Source organism: Petaurus breviceps, unplaced genomic scaffold, assembly GCF_028583685.1.
Source record: "Petaurus breviceps papuanus isolate PSGF00001 unplaced genomic scaffold, PetGlider_PUasm1.0 90847, whole genome shotgun sequence".
NCBI lineage: Eukaryota > Metazoa > Chordata > Mammalia > Diprotodontia > Petauridae > Petaurus > Petaurus breviceps.
In genome coordinates, this window is record NW_027187360.1 from 1,408,339 (window position 1) to 1,435,599 (window position 27,261).

Consider the following 27,261-nt stretch of genomic DNA (forward strand, 5'->3'; position numbering starts at 1 on the left):
AGCAGCCATTGCTGATTGATGCTTTTTCCTTTTGGGCAAAGAATGCTTGTGTAGTTGCATGCTCTATTGTATATAATTAACCCTGGATATCCAAAAGGTGGAGTAGTTTTATGTTATTAACCCATATACCAGGTTCTTTACCATTTTCCCTGTGTTGTTGTCATTCAGTTATGTCTGACTATTCATGACTCCATTTGAGGTTTTCTTGGTAAAGGTGCTGGAGTGGTTTACTATTTCCTTCTCCTGCTCATTTTATAGATGGGGAAACTAAGGCAGACAGGGTCAAGTGACCTGCCTAAGCTCACATAGCTAGGGTCACATAGGGTCACATGTCTGAGGCCAGATTTTTTTTGAACTCAGAAAGATGAGTCTTGCTGACTCCAGGTTTGGTATTCTATTCACTGTGCCACCTAGCTGCCCTATTTTTTTTCCGCTGTAGACTAGTTGAAATCTTTGTTATCTTTTTACAATACCATGAAAATTTCCTTAGATGTACCATTATTGAAGGGGTTCTTAAATCTTTTTTTTTTTTTTTTATCATTTTGAACACCTTTGGCACTTTGGTGAATTGCCCGCTCAGTGTAATATTTTTAAATGCATAAAGTAGAATACATAAGATTACTTAGGAAACCAGTCCATACTCATGGATTCCTCTGAAATCTGTCCAGGAATGTGTATCTGAGTATTGCAGTTATTACAGAGTTAACATTTAAACATGCTCTATATAGAATCCTCATACGTTATACTTCCATTTAGACATAGTTTTTCTCCTCAAAGTTTTTCAGTGACTTCATTGGGAAGTGTGTAAAATCCTAACATCTTTGGATAGTATCCAATACCTTGAACGATGGTGTTGTTTCACCTTTCCTGCCCCTTCTCATATTGTTTCCTTCCATGTATACTATGCTTTAGTTAAAGTAAGTATATCTCTAGCCACTTCATCCCCCTTCCTATTGTTATTCACATTTCCGCCCATGTCATGAATGTAAATTATCCCCCCTTTTAACCTGTTGAATCCCTTCCTATTTGTCCTTTAAAACTTAACTCAGATGCTAGCTATCTCTTCCATTAAACATTCCCTGACTGTACTTCTCCAATATTTTTCCAATTTATCTCACATTGCATTTATTTTATGTATACCTCAGTATTTTGTTCTACTTTACTATATTCATCACCTGGAGGGAGCTTGTGGTGAAGACCTTCTACCCTTTTAATCCAGCGTATCCTCCATATTTAGAACTTTAGGGTTGCCTAGGCCACTGTTCAGTGATGATTGGTGTTACTTTAAATATCTCCACCAATTACTTAGCTAAACAATTACTTAGCAATAATCTTATCATTGTTCATTTGAGTTACTTTGGAAAAATCATGACCCGTCTCTGTGTCTCAGTATTCTTTGTGAGCATCAAAGGAGGTAATATTTGCAAAACCTTTTGTAAACCTTAAAGCACATATAAATGCTATCCATTTTTATTAGTATATATAATAGAGTATATTCTAGGTGTCCCAAAAGTCTTAATGCATTTAAAAGTTATTGCAGCTTTTAGTATACCCTGTTTGAGCAGGAATCAGTTTGATAGATGCTTTTACATAAAATATATTCAGCTTTTGAAAAAAGTCTGTACCTTCATATTGTGTATATGGGTTGGAGCTTTGATATTCTGTTTTTGAGTAAGTTAGAATCTCTTAATTGTATTTCTAAAACATTTTTTTTAAAGGAAAGAGTTCTGCAGTTAGAAAATATACTTCAATCAAGGACTCATCTGACTTTTTTTTAAAGGACACCAAGTAACATGTATCCGAACTCACCAATGAGAAGGGAATTATTTGCAAATGAAATGTAACCATTTATAAAGTGACTACCCAATTCCTAGCAGTACTATTTATAATAGTAGAACACTGAAAACAATCTATGATTGGAGAAATAGGTCAATAAGTATTTATTAAACATTTACTGTGTGTCAGGCACTTTGCTAAGTGATCAGGATACAAGAAAGGCTAGAACAACCCTTCTCTCAAGGAGCTCACAGTCTAATGGGAGATAATATGCAAATAACCATGTACAAAGAAGCTACATAAGGGATAAATAGGAAATAATTGACCATGGGAAGTTACTAGGGTTCTGAGGGGTTGGGGAAGGCTTTCTATAGAAGGTGGGATTTTAGATGGGACTGTAAGGAAGCCAGAGAAGTAAGGATATGAATAGGGAGAGCATTCCAGACATGGGAGATAGTCAGTGAAAATGCACAAGGGTTGGGAGATGGATTGTGTTGTGCAAGGAATAGTAAGAAGGGCAGTGTCAGTGAATTGTAGAATACATGAATGGGAATAAGATGTAAGAAGCCTGGAAAAGTATGAAGGAGCTATGTTATGAATGACTTGAAAAGCTAAGTAGAAGCTTTGATGTTTGATCCTATTGGTAATAGGGAGCCACTGGGCTTTAATTGAGTAGGGTGGTGGGCAGCATGGTCAGACTTGTGCTTTAGGAAGATCCCTTGGGGCTGCTTAGCGTGGAGGATAGAAGGGAGAGTAACTTGAGACAGGGAAACTAAGCAGAAGGCTGTTAGTTGAAGTTAGTTGAAGAGTGAGATGATGAGGACTTATAGTAGAGTGGCAGCTGTGTCAGAAGACAGGAGGGGACATGTAAAAGAGATGTTACAAAAGTAGAATGAACAGAACTTAGCAGTAACGGATTGGATTTGGGAGGTGTTCATGAGATTGACACTTGAATTGTGAGCCTGTGTGACTGGGAAAATGTTGGCACCCTCAACAGTAATGGAGAAGTTAGGAAGAAGAGAAGATTTTTTGGAAAGATAATGAGTTCAATATAGTTCAGGTGAACCCTCCTACAGGGCACCTCTTCTGCAAGATCTTTCCATGGTCACTTGTTGAATCTTCTCGACCTTTTGAAATCACTCTGCATTAATATTGGTCTGTATAGCTCTTGTTTCCTCCCTGTAGACTGTAGTTCTCTCAAGGCTAAGGACTACATATATTATTTGCACCATGATGAATCACCATGAAGAAATAGGATTGGGACATAGTGACTACTCTGCTCATACCTGTGATCAGTCTCCAGAAAGGACAGCCTGGTAGAGCACTTGGAACTTCCGGGTTCTGAGATGCAGTCGTGCTAGGCTTAGCACTGATGTAGTGAACTCCTGAAAATTGGGGGGGCTTGCCAGGATGCTTAAGGAGGGGTGAACCACCTTAGGTCTGAAATGAAGCAGCAGGTCAGAGGTCCTGTGATTATTAGCAATGGGATTGACTTGGCTTGGGAGAGGTTGCTGAGTTCTTAGTGTGGTCCAGAGTGAGTCTGAGACTCAGTTTCAGGAGAGGAGGAAAGAAGCAGTTCTACAAGAAAGGTGTACATATGTATGTAATCGGTATGCTGATTACCAATACCCGAGAAATAATAGTACATGTTCCATAAATAGCTAGAAAAATTAGTAAAGTGCCTCAGGAACAAAATGATTTTGTTATTATTTTGTTAGTATTTAATACGCATATAAACACATATATATGTGTGTGTATAGTTATATTTGTATGCCCATACATACATAAACACACACAATAAATAATGGGGATATTGCTTCTTACTGTTTCTGCCTTCTTTGTCTATCAAAATTTTCATACCATTTTTCAGATAGCCTGGGAAACTTGCTTTGGAATGGACCCCAGAGACCCTAGTCCAGTCCATCCCTGAAAAACAATGACATGTTCATTCAGAGATTGAAGACCGCTAGTGAGTGGGCACCCCATACCTCCTGAGGTGTTCCACTAATGATTAGGAAGTTTTTACGCATCAAGCCTAAATATCTCTCTTTGTAGTATCTCACTGCTTGCTAGAGTAGAGCAACTCTGATTCCTCTCCCACGTTCCTGTCCTTCGAATACTTGAAGATGGCTTCTTGGAAGACTTCTGAGCCTTTTCTTTTCTTAATTTGCTTCCTTTCCTTCCCCAAATTCTCTGCAGACCTCCAATCTCTCATCTCCCAACTGCCTTTCAGATCTCTCAAACTGGATGTTCTGTAGATAATCTGTCTAAAACATATTATCTTTCTCCTTTTTTCTTTTTTTTTTGCCTTTTGGAGGGCAGTTGGCATTAAGTAACTTGCCCAAGGTTACACGGCTAGTTTTTTTGTGTGGGTGTTAAGTGTCTGAGGTCAGAACCGAACTTGGGTCCTCCTGACTCCAGGGCCGGCGCTTTACGCACTGCGTCGCCTATCCGCCCCTCTTTCTCCTATTCTGTTCCTCTTCTTCACGCTGCTTTTCACCTTCCCATTACTGTAGAGGGCAACACCATTCTCCCAATCCCTCAGGCTCACAACCTAGGATTAATTCTGGATTCTTCACTATGCATATCCAATCTCTTAACAAGGTCTATTGATTACACCTTCACAACATTTCTCTTAAATATGCTCTTTTCTCCTCTGACATTGTCACCACTCCAGGACAGAGCTTCATTACCTCACAACTGCTAGTGGGCTTGCCTGCCTGTCATGTCTCCACTCTAATTCTTTTTCCATTCAGCCAAGGAAGTGATTTTCCTAAAAAGCACACCCAATCTTGTCATCTCCTTACTCATTAAACACCAGTGGTTACCTGTTGCTTCCAAAAGGAAATACAAAATGCTCTGCTTGACATTTAAAGCCCTCCATAATTGTCTCCTGCTACCTTAATGTTCTTCTTAAACCTTATTCCCCAAAACAGTGACTGACACTGGCCTGGCTATTCTACAAAGTAGACACTCCATTTTTTGACTTCAGACATTTTCTCTGGCTGTCCTGTATGCTTAGAAAACTTTCCCTTCTCCCTTCTCCATACTCAACTCCTTTAAGTACCAAGTAAAATTCTGCCTCCTATAGGAAGCCTTTTCCAACCTGTATTTATCTTGTATACATTTTTCTTTCTTTCTTTTTTTCTTTTTGGAGGGCCGTTGGGGTTAAGTTACTTGCCCAAGGTCACACAGCTAGGGTTTTGTGTGTGTGTGTGTGTGTGTGTGTGTGTGTGTGTGTTAAGTGTCTGAGGCTGGATTTGAACTCATGTTCTCCTTACTCCAGGGCAGGTGCTCTAATCACTGCCCCACCTAGCTGCCCCCTATACATTTTTAAATGCGTCTTTCATTAGAACTCCTGTGAGCTACTTGAGGGTGATAACTATCTTTTGTCTCTATTTTTTAATCCTCAAAGCTTAGTACAGTACCTGACACATAGTAGGGGCTTAATAAATAATTATTTATTGATTAATTCTTCCCCTTGTAAGCTCCATTAGGTCAGGGACAAGCTTTCACTCTGCTTGTAGTTGATTCCTATCACTTAGCACAGTATTAAGCATTGAGTTAGTGCTTGTTGGATGTTTGTTGATTGACTGTTCACTTATTTTCAGCTAGCTGAAGCATGAACAGTGGTAACACACCCAGTAAAATCATCTTGGCAGGTAGGCTAAATGAGGTTAAGGGTAACTCAGCAGTCCTCAGACCCATTAGTGAGTTAGGGTGATATCTGCCCCAAGGATGTGAAGACTTTCCACAGTAGAAGGGATAGAAGGGATAGATGAGGTTTGTTCCAGTAGCTATGAAGGTGATTGAAGCAGATATTGTAGAGGACTAAGAGCTTAGTCAGACATTGAGGATGTCAAGGTCATCTACTGCATTCTGGGCCATCACCAGTCACCCTGACTTTTGTCTTGTCATTGGACTTTGATGACTCTGGAAGAGAGAGAGAGGTTGATAACTGAGCAACTCTGCCCCATTGAAATCCTATTCATGGACAAGGTAAGACATCATTCTATGATGTCATTATCATCTTTGATGAAGGATAACCAACAACAGCAATCTACCAAAAATCCTGCCTGATTTTTTTCAGACTAAACACTGTCAAATTACGTCTCCTCCATCCTATATTTGTAAAATTGATTTTTTAAACCCAGATGTTTTAAACCGTCATTCACAAGACCAGAGGTATTAAACTCTTTGCCTATTGACTACAAAACTCTGCAGCTAGAGCCAGATTAAAGTGTAATTGGGAAATGTTAACAAAATAAGTAAAGATACAATAAAACATAATGTTAATTTGTGGTTTTCTAAATCAATATGTGTCCAGCAGTGATCTGTTTCTGTTAAGAGTCTGGCATTACTACATTAGTCAACCAGCTTTTGTTGAACAATTTGACCTAGGAGAATTGTAATCAAATTTTGAAAGTTTGTGAGGAGTATCTGTTTTACTGTGATATTTTTAGCATATGGTAGATGAATAATGATGGACTTTGCTCCTATTTCTTTTATGTAGATATTATGTATGGTCTCTTAATTTTTTTGTGATAAGGAAAAGGCTGTTAGATCTGGTATCGAAAAAACTACTTTAATATTTATTTCTCTGCTTCATTGCATGATAAATATTGAGCACCTGAAGTAATTGTACCTTCATATTTGATGGAAAAACATTATTACCATTGTTTTTAATTAGTGATTTTTGCATTAATAACTTTATGTATAATTACCTCTGGAGCTAAGAATTTCTATAGCTTAAAAAATGGTACTGTTCTCCCAGAATTTGATATATTGGGTACAAGAAAAAAATATGTTTGTTATTATTAAATAGATATAATATAGCTTGAGGAAGTCATTAAACTATCAGGACTATCATTTATACTCTTTAGCATGAATTAAGTCATCAGCCTTCCCTGTAACTCCTTTTTAATTCATTTCTTGCTTTTCTATTAACTGTCCCTGTAGCCACCATTCAAAGCCTGCTCTCCTTTCCTCAAACCCCCAGTTCTGCCCTCACCTTCTTTGCTTCTACTCTATCTGTTTCACCTTTCTCACCTCTCTTAGGCAGTGTCAGTACCCATATCTCTGGATCATGAACACTTGACTTTTTCTTTTATTTCCTTTCCCCTTATCCCAAATAATGAGGTTATCTTCCTCTTTCACAGATGAAACCCTAGATCTAGCTATATTTATGTTCTGCTTACCTCCAGTTTTCTTGAGGACTCCTCTCTTTTTATCATACTTTTATGGATCTTCATTTTCTTCATGTTTCTTGGATCTCACTCACTTCTGTATAAAACATACCAACGTACCTAACAAAGCTTTTCCTTGATTTTGCTTATACCCCCAAAGCCATTATCCTAGCTCTTTCTTCCTCTTATTAAACTGGTACACAGAATAATTTGTACCTGCTTCCTCTGCTGTTATAACACCCATCATACCTCTCAACCCCCCCAACAGATTTGGTTTTCATCACAACCCCTTTACAGAACCTCCTACCAATTACTACCCTAAGGCTAAACCCCATGACCTCTTTAGTCTTCAGTTTGACCTTTCTGTAACTTTAGATACGTATTGCTGACTACTTCCTTCTGGATCCTGTCTTGCCTTTGGATTTCTGAAACATTCTTCTTCCTAGTTTTCCTACTACTCTTTTGGTCCTTCTTAATTTCCTTTCCTGGCTTTACTAGTTACGGATCCCTAATTTTGGTTGTTTCTCTTCTGTTCTCAGTCTTTTTACTTTACCCTCTCCTTTGACAGTTTCAGTACTTCCATAGTTTATTGCCTCCCTGGGCCTCAATTTCCTTATCTGTAAAAAGGGAGTTAATTTAGATGACCTTTTCGAGCTCATGTGATTCTATGTCCTATAATTCTATTTGTGTGACTCCTATATCTACATTTCTAGTTCTTAATTCTCCTGTGAACATGTCTTAAGTTTCCACTTCCTATACTGAGTATCTCAGTCTGGATTGCAAAAACAGTCCCTCTCCTCAAGGAGCTTAACTTCTCCAAAAGCGAATTTCTCTTTTCAGAGTGGGATGTTCCTACTAATTTAACCCATTGATGACACTGCTATATCCTTCTAGCTACTCAGAGTGTAATTTCAGAGTATTATTGAGTATTGTTCCCTTTTTCTTATTCCCTCTGACCAATCCAGCTAGTTGCTAAGCACTTCCCTTTAATTAGCTTCTTTTCTCTATTATCAACCATCATATTAATTTAGGTATATATCACTTGTCACTGAACAAGTTGGTATACCATAGTATAAAGAACGTGCTGAAATGCAAATAACAGTATTGAGAAAAATTTAAAATTTCCAGTGTTTGAGAGGTGGTATTTTGATTTCATGGATAGAATTATGAACTGGCTAGTCAAGAGACCTGGGTTGGAATCTGGCCTCAGATATTTGCTAGCTGTCTGATAATGAGCAGGTGATTTAACTTTTCAGACCTAGCCTCAGTTTTCTCATGGGTTAAATGGAGGAAATTGTGAACTTGATTGTTGCAACAAAAGTACTTTGCAAATGTTTAGGACTACATACATATGTTGTTACAAATATTAGGTAAAGAATTATTAACTTTTTCATGATTAGTGCTTAATTGTAGAACACTGATTTTTTTTTTTAAACATACATTTCAAGACCAGTTTCATTTCAGACAGCATACTGGGGAACAAAGGATCATTCAGTCTTAGCTTTCTGTGATTAATATTAATGGAGAGAAATACATTTAGAATGTGAAGTAGGTTTAAAGCTTGAGCTTTTTTCCTCATTAGATGTTTCCCCTGTACCAGTGACATAACAGGTCTAGTCCCTATCTTTATACTACTTGGAGATAACTCCTTGATCCAATTGGGTATTTTTTTTTGAGTGGGGGGAAGAGAAAATGTTCTGGTTTCTGCCAAAATTAATTCAATAGCATAGTTGGAGAATTCCTTCTCTATTTATACATGGAGAATAAAAAAAAAAAACAACAAACAACTAAAATATACCATCAGTTTAACAAAACATCTTTTAAACCCTAGCCTTGAGCTATCTTTCATCATATGTGTTATTTTAAGTACTTTCTCACACAGTTTCATCACTGTACTTGTTACTTTAACACAAAATGACGAGAGACTTCCACTGCCAAAATTTTAGGATGGGTTCAGTTATTTCTGATCCTTTATGGTCCTGCTTCATGCTTTCTAGTCTCTTACTGGAGTACTTAATCTATAATCTTTAAAATGATTATTTATTCAGCCTTAACAATTGTGAAGGAGACTTAGTTATATAGCCTTTTGGGGATGGAGTTTGTGGTAGTTTAACAAAGCATTACTTGGTAGAATTCTGCCACCTAGTGGAAAGTGAGCATTATTTAGTCTGATATTGCATTGGGTAAAACATAATGTTTTTTATTCAAGAAAAAAATTCTTTATGTAAAAGAAAAAGCAATTTCTGTCCTCAAGGAGCAAAAATCTATTCTAATGGAGAGACAGGATTTTAAGACATAAATTTTTTTATTTGTCGGTAGATTTGGCAGGCAAACACTGTCTTTGTTTCATGACCCAAATTAGTTCTTCCCTTCCAAAATATTTAGATAATTATAACTTAGCAGTCATGTGACTTCCCTGGACCTCATTTTCCTCATCTGTAAAATGAGAGTGTTAGATTAGATTGGTAGAAGGGTCTTTAGAAGTCAACTAATATTTTATAAGCCAATTATTTTAAAAGTTTTTAATTAGGTTGAATGAGTAGGGTTTTTTCCCCCTTCTAAGAAGTCTTTTCATGTTTAAATCAGCTTTTTGAACTCTATGTAACTTCAAACTTAAATGCTGCTAGATCTTTCATTTAATTGTATGTGGTAAGGAAGAGTTATAATATCCCTGAAAGTCATCACTGACTTAATGCCAAAATTGATACTTTTCCAGTCTCTGTTCCCCTTGACTGTTTTGTATGATCTGGTGCTTTTGGCCACTCTTGTTGAGATTATATTCTTGTCTTTGGCTTTTATATCTCTAACGTCTCCTGGTTACCTATCTTACTCGTGTCCTTTTTCTGCTGCCTCTTACTAGTTACTCTCTGGTTGAAATTTTTGGGGGGGGGTTATCTTTGACTCTTCCCTCTCTACTTTCCATTTCCAGTCAGTTGCCATGTCTTATCAGTTATACCCCTTTAATAACTTTCCATTCATGTATGAAGCAGCAAGGTGGTATAGTGAATAAAGTGCTGCGTGTGGGTGCCTAGAAGGGCCTGTGGTGTCATCTTGTCTCAAATGCTTGTCCAGTCACTTTTAACCTCTCTTGCTCTCATCTCCTTCATTAATTCATTCATTTATTTAAAAAAATTTTTTTTAAAGCAATTGGGGTTAAATAACTTGCCCAAGGTTACACAGCCAGTTTTTTTTGTGTGGGTGTTAATTATCTGAGGCCAGAACTGATCCCAGGTCCTCCTGACTCCGGGGCTGGTGCTCTTACTCACAGTGCCACCTAGCCACCCCATCTCCTTCATTTATAAAATAGTGATGATAATAATAAGCACCTACCTCATAGGAATACTTTAAATTTTTATACTGTTCTGAAAATCTCAAGCCATTCCTCCTTACCTACATTAGTTTGGATTTTTTTAGCAGCATTGTTGTAAAGGATCAAATGACACAATATACCTAAAGTACTTATGTAATATTTTTTAAAGTTCCACATAAATGTTAGCTAATACTATTATGATAGACAATTTATTGACATTTTTACCCAATTTTGTCTCTTTCCAATTCTGTCTACATATCTGTCATTATAATCTCCTAATACCATAGCTCTGATTATTTCACTGCTGAGTTAAAAAACACCAATGGTTCTCTGTTGTCTCCCAAATAAATGCCATATTTGATCAGCATTCAAAGCCACTATGTGGCTCTGACCTATGTCTATATAATAGCCTTGTTTTAGTTCTCCTTCCTGGACCTAGTATTCAAGAATGCTTATCTCTCAGATAGGTTCCATACCTTCCCATGCCCGTACCTTGCTCATATAATTTCTTATGGTTAAAACTATCTCCTCTCCCATGCCCCAAATGTTAATCCCCTTACTGAACATTTAACATATATCTCCCTCCCCCTCATACACAAATAAACAAAAAACAAAACCCTTCCTTTTCTTAGGGAAACTTAGCATTCAAACAAGGTAGCTTTTGTTTTATTCTTCTTTATGATTATATATTGAGCTCTTCCACCTGACCTGGAATTTCAAAATATTCTTTTGCCTTCTTATGGTGCTTAACTTGCGGAGTCCACAGATATTTCTAAAACTATTAGCTATTTTGAGGATCCCAGTGCTGGTCATTCAATTTGAGCTGCCATTTGAACACATACTTCTCATACTTTGGCAGGGTAAACAAGCACTAGAATGCATGTAGTTTTGAGAGAATTTGGGAAAATTGTTGTCAGGTAAGATTCTGTAGACAGCTAACTAGGAAAAGCATGTTCAAAATTTACATGATGAGAGTGTCTTTTAGCAATGTCAGCTTCCTCATTGTATTACTCTTCAGATGAGAAAGTTCTGTATTTTAAAATGTGGCTGTGATGTTACCTGACAGCCTTTATGCAATAGATAATTTTGTGTCTTAACATTCTTTTTCTTTTCTCAGTTGCTGATGCATAGTCAAAATGAGTGGATTAGGAGAAAACTCCTTAGATCCACTGACTGCTGATTCCCGAAAACGTAAACTGCCATGTGATACTCCAGTTCAAGGGTAAGAAAGTTCTTTTGGTATATGAACTGAATATTATATAGATTTTTACAGACATCTATGAATTTAAAATTTTCAGGATAACATATTTTATCTCATTAAAATTCTTTTTGACAGCTTTTGTTTTGACATCACCATTTTTTCCCCAAATATGTACTTTACTTCAATAATCCAGAGACCCAACCTATGTAATAAAAAAGAAAGAGGGTGGAAAAACAGTAGTAAAACAGAGTAAAACTAATGAATACAGTAACTAAGTCTAATGGTATATTTGCTATTATACACTGATAATTTTCTACCTCTGCAAAGAAGCAGGAGAAAATTCATTCCTATATTTTTTCTTTGGGGCCAGTCTTGGTCATTATAATCATAGCTTTGATCTTTCTATTTATATTGTTATCATTCACTATATTATTTTCTGTTTTTCACTTATTTCACTTTTAATTTCTTGGCTCATATTAGTCTTATTTTTTTCTATAATCTAAATATTCATGATTTCTGCAAGACTGTAATCATGTAATACAATTTAACTGTTCCACAGTCAGTGGGCATCTGGTAAGAAGTGTTCATATCCTTTTACAACTTATCCACTGGGCAATGGTATTTGTGATATTTACCAATATTTCTTGGGTATTTAGAATCTAATCATAAATAGTTGTTGCAAAGATTTTTTTCCCCCACAGTTGATAGCTTTTCTTCTTATCCCAGTAATAGTGATTTTTTCTTCAACTAAAAGCTTTTCAGTTTTATGTATAAAAAATTATCGGAAGTGAGAATGGGGGGAGCATTTCCAGACCTCAAATTATACCTTAAAGTAGTAATCATAAAAATAGCTTTGTACTGACTAAAAATTATGAAATTAAATCAGACTATCTAAAGAATCAAACTGTTGAACTTAACCTAGTGTTTGATAAATCTGAGAATATAAATTACTTGGGGGTGAATTCCCTATTTGACAAGGACTCATGGGAAAATATTGAGGCCAGTGAATGGCTCAGTGGATAGAGCACTAGGTCTGGAGTCAAAACGACCTCAGTTCAAATCCAGTCTGAGACACTTCCTAGCTGTGTGACCCTAGGCAAGTCATTTAATCTTTGCTGACAAAATGGATCCACTGGAAAAGAAAATGTCAGACCACTCAGTATCTTTGCCAAGAAAATCCTAAATGGGGTCATGAAGGGTCAGACACAACTGAAACAGCTGAACAACAATATTGGAAAACTGGAGAGCAGTTTCGTAGGTTTAGATGAATATCTTATACCCTATAGTATACCAATATAAAAATGAATATGTAATCTGAATAGTAAAAGTTACACCAAAAAAATCAGATACCTTTCACAGTTTTAGGCCTAGGGGAAACATCTTTAACCAAACAAGGGACAGAGATAATCCCAAAAAACAGTATCTACCTATTTTAAAACAAAAGTTTATTGCTGTTCTTTTTTATATCACCTACATTTCCTAGTGCATCTTAACAAAAAGCAAAAAAAGTTCCACAAAGTTAACCAATAAATCAGAAAATTTCCCATGCTTATTCATTAAATTTTACAGCATTGTTTTGATTGGTTGTTACTCTTGTCATTCAGACATCGCCTTTTAGATATGAAATGGCTTTGTAGCAAGTATAGCAGGGGTGACTAGGTGGTGCAGTGAATAGAGCACGGACCCTGAAGTCAGGTGGACCTGAGTTCAAATCCGGCCTCAGACACTTAACACAAAACTAGCTGTGTTTATTATTTTCTGACCTTGGACAAGTCATTTAACCCCAATTGCCTTACCTTCCCCCCTCCAAAAATAAAAAACAAAAACAAAAACAAAAAACAAGTATAGCAGTCTAGTATTAGAATAGGTTGCCCTATAAATTAAAGAACTCTGTCACTAGGGGTACTCAAGCATGACCTAAATGACTCTCTTAAGAGTGCCTATATTTAGTAGGACTTTAGATTGTGTGAGTTTTCTTCTCACTAAGATTCCTTAGTTTCATGAAATTGTTTTCTCATATGACTTAAGTTGATGTTTGGAGACATTTGTATATATAATATTTTTGTTCTAAATGAAGTTTTCGGTATCAAAAAAGAAAATCTTTCTAGTTTGGGTAGCAAGAATTACAAGATATGTGTAACTTCTATAGAGAGGTAACTTTCATCTTTGTAGTGATATTCTGTCTGCTTTTTAATAGCATAGTTTAATGTTAAAGTACAAGCTTAAACACAGCGACCATGGAAGGGCTGTTTCTCAGCAGTTCCATGTATTCATAGATCTAGAAAAACATATTTTCAATTGCCTATTAATTTTCTTTCACCAATAACTAATATGCCCTGTAGTTCCAACAGTGTACGTGTACACAGACACACACACACACACACACACAGTTTGCCAGTTTTGGGCTGTGTGTTAACAAGATCTGGAACACTACTGCCTCTGAAGAATTATAGCTGAGTATCACATAGATGGCAATGGAAACTTAAGTGTTTAGTATGAGCAGGTTTCAACATACAGCCAGTGAGGGATTTGGAAAAATAAAGTATGTCATCAAAGAATTGTGTCATGAAATGAAGAGATAAGTTGGTCAGTTTCTGAGAGTGAGGGATATGCCCTCAATGACAAGTGTGGTCTCTTGGCACCTTGTGACTTAGTAAGAAGTTGAGGAAGACCTCCAGTATATTGGATGAAATCCTTGTGGTAAGCTTTGGGAGGACATGAATGGGCCTTGGAGGGTACTACACATCAACTAAACCACAGATTCATTGGCATAAGAGGTAATAATGATAGAAGCTTCAAGGTTTGCAAACCTTTTTATATCCCTAAAGCCCTAGGAAGTAGGCCTTATTGCTGCTGGCATCCTTTTACAGATGGAGAAACCACAGTCCCTATGCTAAGTGACTTGACCAAGGTTGTGTCACTAGTGAGTGTTTGGATGGTCCTTTGGACCATGTTTCTCCTGCCTCCAAGGTCAGCTCTTGGTTTCACTGCTTTGCTTCATTCAGAGCCTTTATCACATGATTGTTCTTTCCCCTAGTCTGACTGGCAGTGGGGAGAAGTGGCGGCGGGAGCAGGAGAGTAAATACCTCGAGGAGTTGGCTGAGTTAATATCTGCTAATCTCAGTGACATTGACAGTTTCAACGTCAAACCAGATAAATGTGCAATTTTAAAGGAAACTGTGAGACAGATCCGACAGATAAAGGAACAAGGTAATGTGGAACTTTAAATAAGGTAATTACTGAGTCACAAAAGTTATTCAATACGTGATGATTCCCATTGTTAATTCAAGCATGGAGCTCTATTAGAGTTTTTTATGTACTTTTTGCTGTGTTTTATCCTTCTTGCTAGTCTCTGAGTCTTCTAGTAGCCAGGTATCTGAGTGCAATTGGATTGAGCAGAATGAGATGACAAGTGGGTAGAGGGCACTATATTGAGGCTCTTTTCTTTGATTTGTTTTGTTGTAACTGTGTGCTGCTACTCTGTTGCTCCTCTTCTTAGAAAGAGTATCTTATTGGATGTTTTTGAATTAGGCATCCTGTAGGCTTCCAAACTCAATGCTTCCAAAGCATTTGTGAAACACTTAATATATGAAAGCACTTAATTTTTGCTTTTTGCTGAGGATACATATGAGGCCTTAGTTCAGAAGGAGCTCACATTCAAATGGGGGAGACAAACTACATTTTTGGGTCACCCTATTTATAGCATAGTAGTTCTCAGACAGTTTGGTCTCAGCACTCCTTTACACACATCATTTCCTGAAAGGATCTGGGGGATCCCCAGGGCTCCCTGGACTACCTTTTTAGAACTGTTGATATAGTGCACTTCAGTGTATGTGGGAGATGGGAGAAATCATATCAGATTAGTTATCAAATTTTGTCATTTCTATCTCCATAATTTCTCTCACATGCCATTGTTTTCTTCTTATGCAGACAGTACCTTCTTTACTTTCAGGCTCTCATTACTTTCTCCCTATACTATTGCAGTAACTTTCTATTTCATTTCCTTGCCTCAAATCTCTTCCCCCTCTAATCCATCTTCCACCTAAAAACAAAATAATTTTCATAATCAGGTCTTACTAAATCATCCTCCCTATTCAACAGACTTATATGGCTTCCTGTTACTTTTAGGATTGCATATAAAGGTGTTTTTTTTTTTTTTTTGTATTTAAAGCTCTTCACAACCTGGTCATTTTCTACACCTACAGTTTCTTTTACATTATTTCCCTCTAATCCTTCTGTGGTTTAGTCACAATACATAATAGCCTTCTTGCTGTAACTCATGATGCTTTATCTCCCATCTCTTTTCCTTTTTACTGGCTGTTTGCTATGCTTAGAATGCTTTCCCTCTATATTTTTGTCTCTTGTGATCCCTGGTTTCCTTTGAGACTCAGCTCAAATACTATCTTGTGCATGAACCCTTTCTTGCTTACCTCAGGTTCTGGTCTCTTCTTATTTGAGATTATTTTGTGTCTGCTTCCTTTGTGTCTTTCATATACTTGTGTCTCCCTCTTTAAAATGTAAGTTTCTTCAGGGCAGGAATTTGGTTGTCTTTGCTTTTACAATGTTTGGCACATAATAAACACTTAATAAATGTTTGTTAAAGGTTGATTGATTCTGAATACTATCACTAGACTAATCTTTTGTATGTATAAATTGGTGATACTATTCCCTTTCTTAAATTAGCTTCTTAGTGAGTCTCTCCTCTCCAAACTATCATTGATCCCAATGCCAAACTAATCTTTCTTCTAGATAGGATTAAAGATAGCATTTTTCTTCTTCATACTGAGGAAAGTTCAAATCTTTTCTAGTGGGCATTCAAAGCCATCTAAAATATGGACATGTCATCCCTTTCTAGCTTATATCATACTATTATTTTTCTCTTACACTCTACTTTAACCAGTCCACTTGATATTTATTTCCACTACATTGTAAACTTTTATATCTATATGCCTTTGCTAACAGAGACTTTATGCTTAGACTCTTTTGTCCAAATCCAGTTCAAATGCAACCCCATCCATGGATCTTTCCCTGACATTTACACTTCTTACCCTCATCAGTAAGTTCTTTTCTCCCACCTTTCATGATGACTAGTGGCCCAAACAGGAAAAGAATACTAAAAGAGTATAAGAAAGGCACTGCTGATTTCCAAGTTTTAAATCTCAAAATCTTCTTTCCTCTTGTGAATTAAGGACCTACGAGTATTGAGGACCCTGGCACTTCTCAGGGATTTGAGTTTTAGGACCCTACCCCGTATTGTCATCTTGAGTGGCATCAATAGAAATGTCTACTTTTATTCCCATTGTCACTATGTGTTCTTCCTCATTATCATCTAGAAATTGCTGCCTCTTCAGTCTTCATTAGCTCTCAAGAATCCAGGTTGGTAGGAGTGCTGCTGTTCATTATTAAGAAGGTATTTATTTCCCTTCTATCAGTCAGCACCTCTGCCTTGGTTTTTAATTTTTGATTTTAAATAAGAGGGATGGAGTGAAGTAGCCATGTGCTTCTTGGGACCATAGCCTTTTTTTCACTATGAGTCTCCTGACTGTCATCCCTGATAGCTACTTAGTCCCCTGTGATCATGGGGTACAGAAGAGTAAAATGATAATCTTAGCTTCAGAGGGTTCAGTATTAGTTCTTCCCTTTACCACATGACCTTCCCAATTACTATTACCATTGATTGCACAGTCCCCTGCTGTGATCAGTTGGCACTTAGCCTGACGTGGTTCACAAACTCCTTCCTTTGGGTTGCCTAATCCTTGAATTTCAGAGGTTTTTTACTCCTTTCCTGTAACTCTCATTCCTATCTGGTTCACTCTTATATGTTCCCACTCAGAATCACAGAATTTGAGAGTTGAAAAGAACCTCAATAATTATCTAGTCCAACCTATATAATAAAGCAGTACCATCATCACTTACTCAACAAGTGGTGAGGTGCAACTTCTTCCCTTTGCTTTTGATTTGAATAGAACAAATTTAATCCCTCTGTATCTTCTCTAAATCCTCTCTTTTTCAGGTAAAATATGCCCTCCTCCTGCAAATGATCCTCATATGTTATGAACTTTAGGCCTTTATCATTCTTATTGTTCTCCTCAGATCACTCTCTGACTGATCAATATCCATCTTAAACAGCAGTGCCCCAAATTGAACACAGTATTCCAAATGAGGACTGATGAGGGTGGATTACAGATTCCTCCCTATGCCTAGAAACTATGTCTCTCTAAATGGAACCCCCAAATCAGCAAAATACCAAATAAATAGATGAAATAATAACAAAATTCAAAGAAATAAAAAGAATTATCAGAATTTATACACAATTATATGCCAACAAAACTGAGAATATAGAAAAATCTTCAAAAATATAAAATTCCCAAGTTAGTGGAATATCAAATAGAGAATCTTAAGTAAGTCTCAGAAAAAGAAGTAAAACTAATCATAAAAGGAGTACTAAAGAAAAAAAAATACCCTTGGACCTTATGGAACACTATCAAAACTTTTAAAAAGCAATTAATACCAGTACTATTTTCTCAGTATAACTCTATCAAACACCTTTCAGGAAACAGATATAAACCTAAACCAGGGAAGACTAATGCACAGGAGAACTATAAATCAATATAATTAAACTTTGGTTAAAATTTTTAAAAACATTTTTATGATGTACAGCACTTATTTATGCTAAAATCCATACAAAGTATTGGCATAGAGAGATCTTGTATATCTAAAGTCAAAAGCAGGCAATCATTTACAATGTGAATGCACCCAAAATTTTCCTAATAAAACCAGGAGTTAAAAAAAATGTATGCTTACTATTTGCTCATTATATTAATATTATTAAGTGGATGCACTGTTATTTGATAGGGCTCTAGTAATGGTAGCAATAGCAATGAGACAAAAGAAAGAAATTAAAATCTACATATAAGCAAACAGGAGACAAAATTGTCTCTGTTCACTGATGTCTTAATGGTTGCTTATACAATCATAGGGAATCATTGAATAAAACTAATTGATACTGTTAATACCTCCAACAAAGTTTCAGGCTACAAAGTAAACCCCCAGAAATCATTAGCATTTGTATATAATAGCAAAAATTCTTAATATCTGATGTTACCCTTCTCTCTCCTGCTATATGCCTTTATTCTTTTAAATAAAGTATACTTATCCAGAACCATTGTCTGGATGGATTTTATCACACAGAATTGTAGGGATACCTATGAAATCAAATTTACCTCCTTTTATTTGGGCCATTAGTTCTCTAGTTTTGCAATTTTTTTTAACTTTGGTAATTTGTTGCAGTCAGAGGTTTTAATACTAATTCCTTTTTTGGCTCTTGTCTCAGGTGGATTTCTAGATTTTTCAACTATCATTATTCTTCCTTTTTAGTAGCTATGCTGTCTAGTATCTAATTTGGGGGTCGTACATAGGTTGTCTTCTTCTCTTGTCCTTTTCAATTTGAAGGCCTTTTGATTAGATTTGTCAGGCACCTGTCAAGTACATTCTTACTAGTTTTTGTTAGGCATACTTCATCTCTGGCCAGTAATCTGTGATCTCTTAATATTGTAAACCATGGTCCAGAAATTTAAGTTTCATTTTCTTAGCCAACGATTGACTTCTCATTAATTTTTCTCCCTGTTCTGCTCTCTGCCCTCTGGAAACCATTATTATAAATAAATTCCTTTTCATTCTTGATTTTCTTCCTCTTATAATCTGATTGTGTTAATGGAAGCCTGTTTTTTCCTCCAAGAGATTTTTTTTTAAATTCCTGGACATGTTCTCTTTGTATGGGTTGTGCCTTCTATCATAACCTCAGTTCACTGGACTAGGAGAAGGTTCCTAATACCTCTTCAAGGCCTTCCTTGTATCATAAACACTCAGTAACCCTTTCTTTTCATTTCAGACATCTCTATTACCCTATCTGTATTCTTCATGCTGTTTATTTGCTGGAGTAGTCTTGGCCATTCTACTTCCTTTGTCAAGGAATTCAGTACCTGAGTAACCAGGTTTTCGCTTCTAACCTCTGCCCTCATTGCTGTATCTTTCCTTTTTTCTTTCTTTCTTTTCCTTTTTTATGGATAAATCCAAGCTTTATTTAAAACTACATTTTAAATTTAAAGTTACTAAACAAATCACAATAAAAAAACAACAACCTAGTATAGCAAGTAACTTGACCTTCTGTTTCAGCATCCACTTGCAGTTTTGTGACTTATATCTCCTCTCCATGCTAGCTAATCACAGACCTGATCACATCTGAGAACACTTTTGGAATTGGTTTCTATCTTCGTTGCTTCATGATGGATTTATTTAAAAAAAGAAATCTTCCCTGACTAAATCTTTATCAAGCTTCATGTTCCAGTTCTCTCTCTCATTAACCACCTCTGTGTCACATGTCCTTCCTACCCCTAACACTGGACCTTGTCACCTTTTTTGCTATCAAAATTGAGACCATCTCTTTTGAGCTCCTGTTCAAGTTATATGTTTTCATGATCAAATAATTCCATCATTAAGGGAACAGAGTGTATGCTGTAAATATGATCTGGATCATTTTGTAATTATTTATCAGCATAACTAGAGTCATTTGAAGAACTTTCTTCTGTCTCTTTAGGAAAGGCAGCTTCCATTGATGATGATGTTCAGAAAGCTGATGTGTCTTCTACAGGGCAGGGAGTTATTGATAAAGATTCCTTAGGACCACTTTTACTGCAGGCAAGTATAAAAGGGTTGAACCAAATGACAGTTATGCTATACATTTATTTTTACAATTTAACTTTTTTTCAATTAACAAGCCTTTATTTTATTTACTTCTACCTCCCATTGGAAGAAAAAAAAGCAAAACAAACCCCTTTAAACAAATATACTTATTCAAACAAATCAAGTAATCATATTGGCACCATCTAAAAATATGTCTTATTCTTCGTATCTTGAGTCCATCACCTATCTGTTAAGAGGTGGGTATGATATCATCATTGGTTCTCTGGAATCATGGTTGGTCATTGCATTGATGAGAGTCCTTAAATCTTTCACAGTTGTTTGTTTTATGATATTGATGTTATTGTATAAATTGTTCTCCTCATTTTGCTGACTTTATTCTGCATCAGTTCATACAAATCTTCCCAGGTTTCTCTGAAACCATTCCTTTCATCATTTCTTATAGCACAATAATATTTCATTATATTCACATACCATAATTATTTCAGCCATTCCTGAATTGATAGGTACACTTTAGTTTTCACTTCTGTGCCATATATTTTGAGATAATTGTCAGTCTTAGAATGGTGAAAATGATAAAGTTATGAATAGTATTAAAAAGAATTTTAGAAGCATTTTTCTTTTTAAGACAGGTAGTTAAAAGTATTAAAATTTTAATGTGTAAACAACATTGTAGACTGTTTTTTTAAGTATTAAAAACATGCTTAATTTTTGGTTACAGTTTCCCTAATTTATAGAATAAGGATAGGGATATGTACATAGTTACTGGACCTATGATTTCATTGGTAAAGGAGACTCTCAGATGAGGAAACTCCCTCTGCCAATATAGGTCGGTGCCTTCTCTGCCACTTGGTCTTAGAGAACTTTCTGTGCCACTGTGAGGTTAAGTGACTTGCCCTCTGAGTCACTCAGCCAGCCTGTGTCAGAGGCAAGACTAGAACCTGGGTCTTCTTAGCTTCTAGGTCAACTTTCTATCTAGTATGCTATGATGAAAGTGAAGCCCCAAAAGGTTGAGAGACTTGTGTTATCTTTCACAGGTAAGAAGAATAGCTGAGATTCTAACCCAGACCTATTAGCCTCTCTTTCCATCAAATTATAGCACTTTCAAATGAAGTATTCTCTAAGTATGAAAGAAACATAATAATCAGTCAGTTCTTGACCTATTGCTTCTAGGTGCCTCAAACTTTTTAAAATTTCATATTCCTTTCCTGATTCCTCAAGATTTTACAAAAATGTTTTATTAAAGATAAAATCATTGAGGAGCAGAATTTATTTAAATTTCTAAATATTTTTTGGATACAATACAATACTTCCCTTCCCCCAAATTTTTAGGTAAAACCACCTCAATGTGATTGTACTATGATCATGCATGTTAATTTCTACTTTTGCTGTTTATGAATTATCAGAAAAGATCTGTTAGGATTTATGATCTTTGATAGTATGGAATGATGTTGTCCCGTGTATTTCACTTTAGTTTTGTTTCTTTTTTTTACTGTTTATGTGTACTTTTGTGGCCACATCTTGTTTCTACTTCCTTCATTTTTCAAAATTTCATATAAAGTTTGTCATACATTTGTATACCACCCATTCCTCAATTATTGGATGCATATTTTAAGTTTTTATCATGACGAATCATGCTATTATGAATATGTGTATACATATGATTCTTTTCTTATTGACCTCCTTTGGATATAATCTCAACAGTAAAATCTATTGGTTAAAGTATATGATTTAGTAACTTGCATGTTTCCAAAATTTTTCCCAAATGGTTGAGAAAATTTATACTTTCACAGCAGTGAATCAGCATGCCTATCTCCCCCTGGCCCCTCTATAATTGAATTATCCCTTAGAATCATGTTTTCTACAGTTTTAAAAATGGGTATTAACAAGTAATTCTGAACTGTTTTTAAGATAATAGTTTCCTTTTCATTTGAGAGCTTTCTTCATAATTTTGATCACATCTATTTAGTCTTATATGGATCAATTTCATATAGATTTTCTGTCATTCTTTCAATTCAGTATTCTGTAAATATCGAGCACCTCTATGCTAATTGCTGGGGATATAAATGAGAAGAAGACAGTCCTTATCCTAAAGGCACTTACAGTCAAATGAGGGAAGACATCACCCAAAAGGAAGTTTAAAGTGGGAGGTGGGGGGCAGGTGGGGATGATAATGGTAGGGTCAGTTTCCAGGAGGGCAGCAGGTGGTGGCAAATGGCTGAATTGAGGGCAGTCTTTAAATGAAGGCTTTGGGAAGAGTTTTTTGCTCCAATCAGAGGGGCTGTGGCTGATGATACTGATGCAGTGTTAGTACCAAGGCTGATACATGGCATTGAACCCAAGGGGTACAAGCTACTTCTGTACTTCACACTTCTTTTCAGAAATGTTGAATGCAAATATTTCTTTCTCACTTGTATGTTCTTTCTTAATTTTGATTGTGCTGAAATTATTTTTGTAAAAGCTTTTACATTTTATACATTCCTATTGTGTATTTCAGCCTGACTTTTGCATATTGTTTTGAAAATTATATTGTCCTCCTTTGTTTTATGAGGATAAGAGTTCACATGTAAAATTAATGTAATATCAACAATGGAAAAAGTTTTAATTTAAGTTTCTGTACTTTCTTAAAGGAATAGTTTTGGGTTTGGCGGGGGGGAGTGTAGGACAGCAGTTTTAATCATTTGGTACTAAATTAAGATGTCTTTTTAACCAAAACCCAAATAAGTCAGATATTAATGTGTATTTTTGCAATCATGTTTTAGGCCTTGGATGGTTTTCTCTTTGTGGTTAATCGTGATGGGACCATTGTATTTGTGTCAGAAAATGTTACACAGTACCTGCAGTATAAGCAGGAAGACTTGGTTAATACCAGTGTTTACAGTATCTTGCATGAAGATGACAGAAAGGATTTTCTCAAGAATTTGCCAAAGTCATCAGGTAATTATATTTTTGCTAAAAAAACCTAACCAAAAAACACTCTTTTATTCAGCTGTCCAGCTCAGTTTTGGAAAGTTGGACTAAAGTCATCCAAATAGAGCTTTCAGAAGCAGTGATATGTTTGTGTTCTTACATATACAAGCTTCTTTAACATTCAGATAGTTGAACCTGTGACTTTGAGGCCACATGTGGCCCTCTAGGTCCTCAAGTGCAACCTTTTGACTGAATTCAAACTTCAAAGAATAAATCCCCTTAATAAAAGGATTTGTTCTGTAATACTCTAACAGTCGAAAGGCTGTACCCAAGGACCTAGAAGGCCACATGTAACTTCAAGGCTGCAGGTTCCCCACCCCTGATTTAGACAGTTCCCATGACTGCAGTGCCTCATGAGTTTGTGTTAACATTGGAGTATAATATTCCATTGATGATTTGTAAAATATTTAGGATATCCAACTCCTCTACTGAAATATGGGAAAATATTATTTTGTTCTTCTTGTTAAAATAAAATCTTGTTCTCCTTCAAGTTCTCAGTTTGCTGAACTTTAGATTTCCTGTCCACTGAAGTGACATTTTGTTTCCTGTTTCTTTCCCCTGTGATTGATTTCTTTTTTAAAGTTAATGGAGATCCATGGACAAATGAGGCACCTAGACAAAAAAGTCATACATTTAATTGCCGTATGTTGGTGAAAACAGTGCATGATATTCTAGATGATGTGGGTAGCAGTCCTGATATGCGCCAGAGATACGAGACCATGCAGTGTTTTGCCTTGTCTCAGCCACGAGCTATGATGGAGGAAGGAGAAGGTAGGTGTTAATTTCAAATATGTAAAACAAAAGATAAAATAATGAAGTCATGTTTCTATATTTCTTTATTCATCTTTCTAAGAACTTATTATCCTCATAAAATGTTGGCAAATCTGAAATGGGTTAAATTTTTATTTACAGATTTACAATCTTGTATGATATGTGTGGCACGTCGCATCACTACAGTGTTTCCTTCAAACCCTGAAAGCTTTATTACTAAACATGACCTTTCAGGTAAGATTAATTAGTGCTACAAGTATACCTGGTTTCATGCCCTCACCTTCACATTAGAAAAAAAAATACCTACCACAATGCTATATCTTCCATTTTTTTTTAGTGGCTATATAGAATTTTTTTTGCAAGGGTAGAATTTCTGTTCATATTTTTTTATTTTCATGTTAATTTTCATGCCTCATACTTTATTATTATTTTTAATGTTCATTTTAAAAAATTTTGAGTTCCAAATTCTCTCCCTTTCTCCAGTCTTTTCTCTTCATTGAGAAGGCAAGCATTATGCCCATTATACATGTGAAGTCATACAAAACATTTCTATATTAACCATTCCCTCCCCCCCCCAAATAAAAACAAAACAAAACAAAAACCAAGAAAAATAAAGTGAAAAGCAATGTATTTCAATCTGAACTCTGAGTTCATTAGTTCTCTTCCTGGAGCTAGATAGCATTTCTAATCTTGAGTCCTTTGGAATTGTCTTGGGTCATTGTATTGATCAGAGTAGCTAAGTCTTTCATAGCTCATTATTGTTACAATATTCCTCTTAGTATGTACAGTGTTCTCTTAGTTCTACTTACTTCAATTTACATCAGCTCATAAAAATCTTCCCAGGTTTTTCTGAAATCATTCCCCTCTGCCTTATATTTTCTTGAAATTAATTTTTTTTTTTGCTTTTTGGTGGGGGGAGGGTAGGGCAATTAGGGTTAAGTGACTTGCCCAAGGTCACATGGCTAGCGCTGTGTGTGTGTGTGTGTGTGTGTGGTGTGTGTGAAGTGTCTGAGGCTGGATCCAAACCCAGGTCCTTCTGATTCCAGGGCTGGTGCATTACTCACTGTGCCACCAACCTACCCCTTGAAATTAATTTTACAATGAACCTTTTAAATTATCATGTGCTTCAGCACTTTAACCCTTGATTATTTTTTCTCATTCAACTCTTTTCATGAATTTGAGGTTGAAGGATGAAGAAAAACTCAGACAATCAAATGACTTAATAATTGCTATCTTATGATTTGGAGGTCTTAATTTTCTCTTTAGTAGGATAGTCCTGCACTTGTATTTATGCCTAAGAAACAAAAATAAGACATTTATGTTTAACCAGTTTACCAAGTTAGTATTTAAACTGGGACTAAGAAGACCCAGTTTAAATCTCCTGATTGCTAGAGAAACAGACAGTTATTATTCTGGACATTTTAGCTAATGTTGTGAAATGTAGTAGTGAAATGCTAACTTTTCTTTTTTTGGGGGGGGGGAGGGCAATTGGGGTTAAGTGACTTGCCCAAGGTCACACGGCTAGTTTTTGGTGTGTGTGTGTGTGCGCGTGTTTGTGTTAAGTGTCTGAGGCCCGATTTGAACTCAGGTCTTCCTGACTCCAGGGCTGGTGCTCTATTGACTGCGCCACCTAGCTGCCCCTGAAATGCTAACTTTTCTATTATTTGAAATCTCTTTCTTTCTATGGTAATGAATCAGGCTGCTTTTGTCTCTTGTACCTTTCTTTGTGGTGACTGTTTATTATTAGCTTTAACCCTGTTGAATCCCTAACCTGATCTAGCCACATCTCTAGTTTCGTACTAATTGTTATTCTCTCTTCCTGTCTTGCACATGCACACATCCCCTTCCCCCCATTTTCTTATGTAATTATTCTGCAATAATTAAAACTTCCTAAAAGTTTAGATTCTTTTGTTTCCTGGGCTTTAAGCTTATCTAGCATAATCCAGAATCACGTCTTGCTCATCCATTGCAATTTAATACATAACAGATCTGTAGTCAACATTCTTTTCAGTTCAGCAAAAATTTATTATGTCTATTATATGTTAATAGATCTTGGAAATTGGGACTACAAAGCCAAAATGAAACTCCTTTCCTTCAAGGATTTTACATTCTGCTGAGGGGAATATAATGTATAAAAAGCTAACAATAAACCTTTATTTCCTGTGTTCTGGAGAATGTGCTAAATGTTGAGGACACAGAGAAATACCAAAAACAGTCTCTGTCCGCAAGGTACAATTTTTTTTTAGTAAATTTTTATTTATATCACCAAAAATTTTCCTAGTATTTTTCCTCTCCCTCTTCCAGAGAGCCATCCAATATAACAAATAATAGTTTTAATAATGGAGAAAAAAAATCAACAAAATTGATCAACACATTGAAAAAGTCTGGAAACATGAGCAATCTACCATATCTGTGGATCCTCGTTTTTTTTTTTCCACTTAATGATCCTCTCACTTTTGCAAAAGAAGTAGGTTTGGGGATATCTTTTCATATCATAAAGAGCATTATCATTACTTAAAATTTTATAACATTGCCTTTTGAATTTTTTGTGATTCTTTCCATTTACGTTGTCATTATTGTACATGTTGTTTTCTTGGCTCTGATTACTTCACTTTTTATCATATCTTATAAATCTTAATTCTCACATTCTCATAAGTAATATTCCCTTACATTCATGTGCCATAGTTTGTTTAACCATTCTCCAATTAATTGAAAAATATTAAACAAAATTTTAGAATTAGAAAGTAAGAAGCAGGATTGACTCTTTCTCAGAGACTGGAATAGAGTAGTAGAGAAAAGGGAATAATTGCCAGAAGTTTAAGGTATGGAATAGGGGAAAAGAATTGTAGATCAAGATTGATGGCTCTTATTTTTCTTTGTAAAGTAAGAGATAGAGGCCTCTGTTGTGAGAAAAGAAATGGCATAATTGGTTTGAGGAGAGAGAGGATTTGCACGTTGAGAATGATAGTTGATCGTGGAAACATAAAAGGATTGTGGTATAAAAATGTGAGGTTCTAGTTGAGATTATATTACATGACTCTGTAGTGGGTCAAATTGGTACATTTCAGCCATGACTTCTAAGACCAGCAATGTTCAGAAGTATGCAAGGAGTAGCAAAGAAGTCGGAATGTGGGGGTTGCTGTGGACTGAGGATTGCCAAGGCACGAGCAATGTTAGAATTTTTTCCTCCCAAGTGCTGATAGAAATTTCTTTGGAATGTTTTATACATTGATTTAATAAATGGAATCACTGTGGATTATCTATTAATGAACTTGTCCTATTAGGCAAGACATTAGATCTTTTCTCTGATTTGACTTCATTTTTATTGATAGCTCCCCTTCACCCCC

At 35.9% G+C, this 27,261-nt stretch overlaps 2 protein-coding genes across 6 annotated transcripts in view; one reads left to right on the plus strand and one right to left on the minus strand.

Annotated features, from left to right (window-relative positions):
• The window catches only part of ZMYND8 (zinc finger MYND-type containing 8), a 540,997-nt gene that overhangs the window by 435,416 nt on the left and 78,320 nt on the right, over positions 1-27,261 (minus strand). The gene's annotated exons all lie outside the window — the stretch shown is intronic.
• Positions 1-27,261, plus strand: part of NCOA3 (nuclear receptor coactivator 3) — a 209,576-nt gene that overhangs the window by 142,763 nt on the left and 39,552 nt on the right. For all 5 annotated transcript variants that reach the window (XM_069072335.1, XM_069072338.1, XM_069072339.1 and 2 more), the window contains exons 3-8: positions 11,390-11,494; positions 14,511-14,683; positions 20,070-20,170; positions 22,936-23,110; positions 23,726-23,914; positions 24,056-24,148. In XM_069072335.1, coding sequence (XP_068928436.1) covers positions 11,409-11,494; positions 14,511-14,683; positions 20,070-20,170; positions 22,936-23,110; positions 23,726-23,914; positions 24,056-24,148 — 817 coding nt within the window. In that variant the 5' untranslated portion in view covers positions 11,390-11,408. The remainder of the gene's footprint in view (positions 1-11,389; positions 11,495-14,510; positions 14,684-20,069; positions 20,171-22,935; positions 23,111-23,725; positions 23,915-24,055; positions 24,149-27,261) is intronic.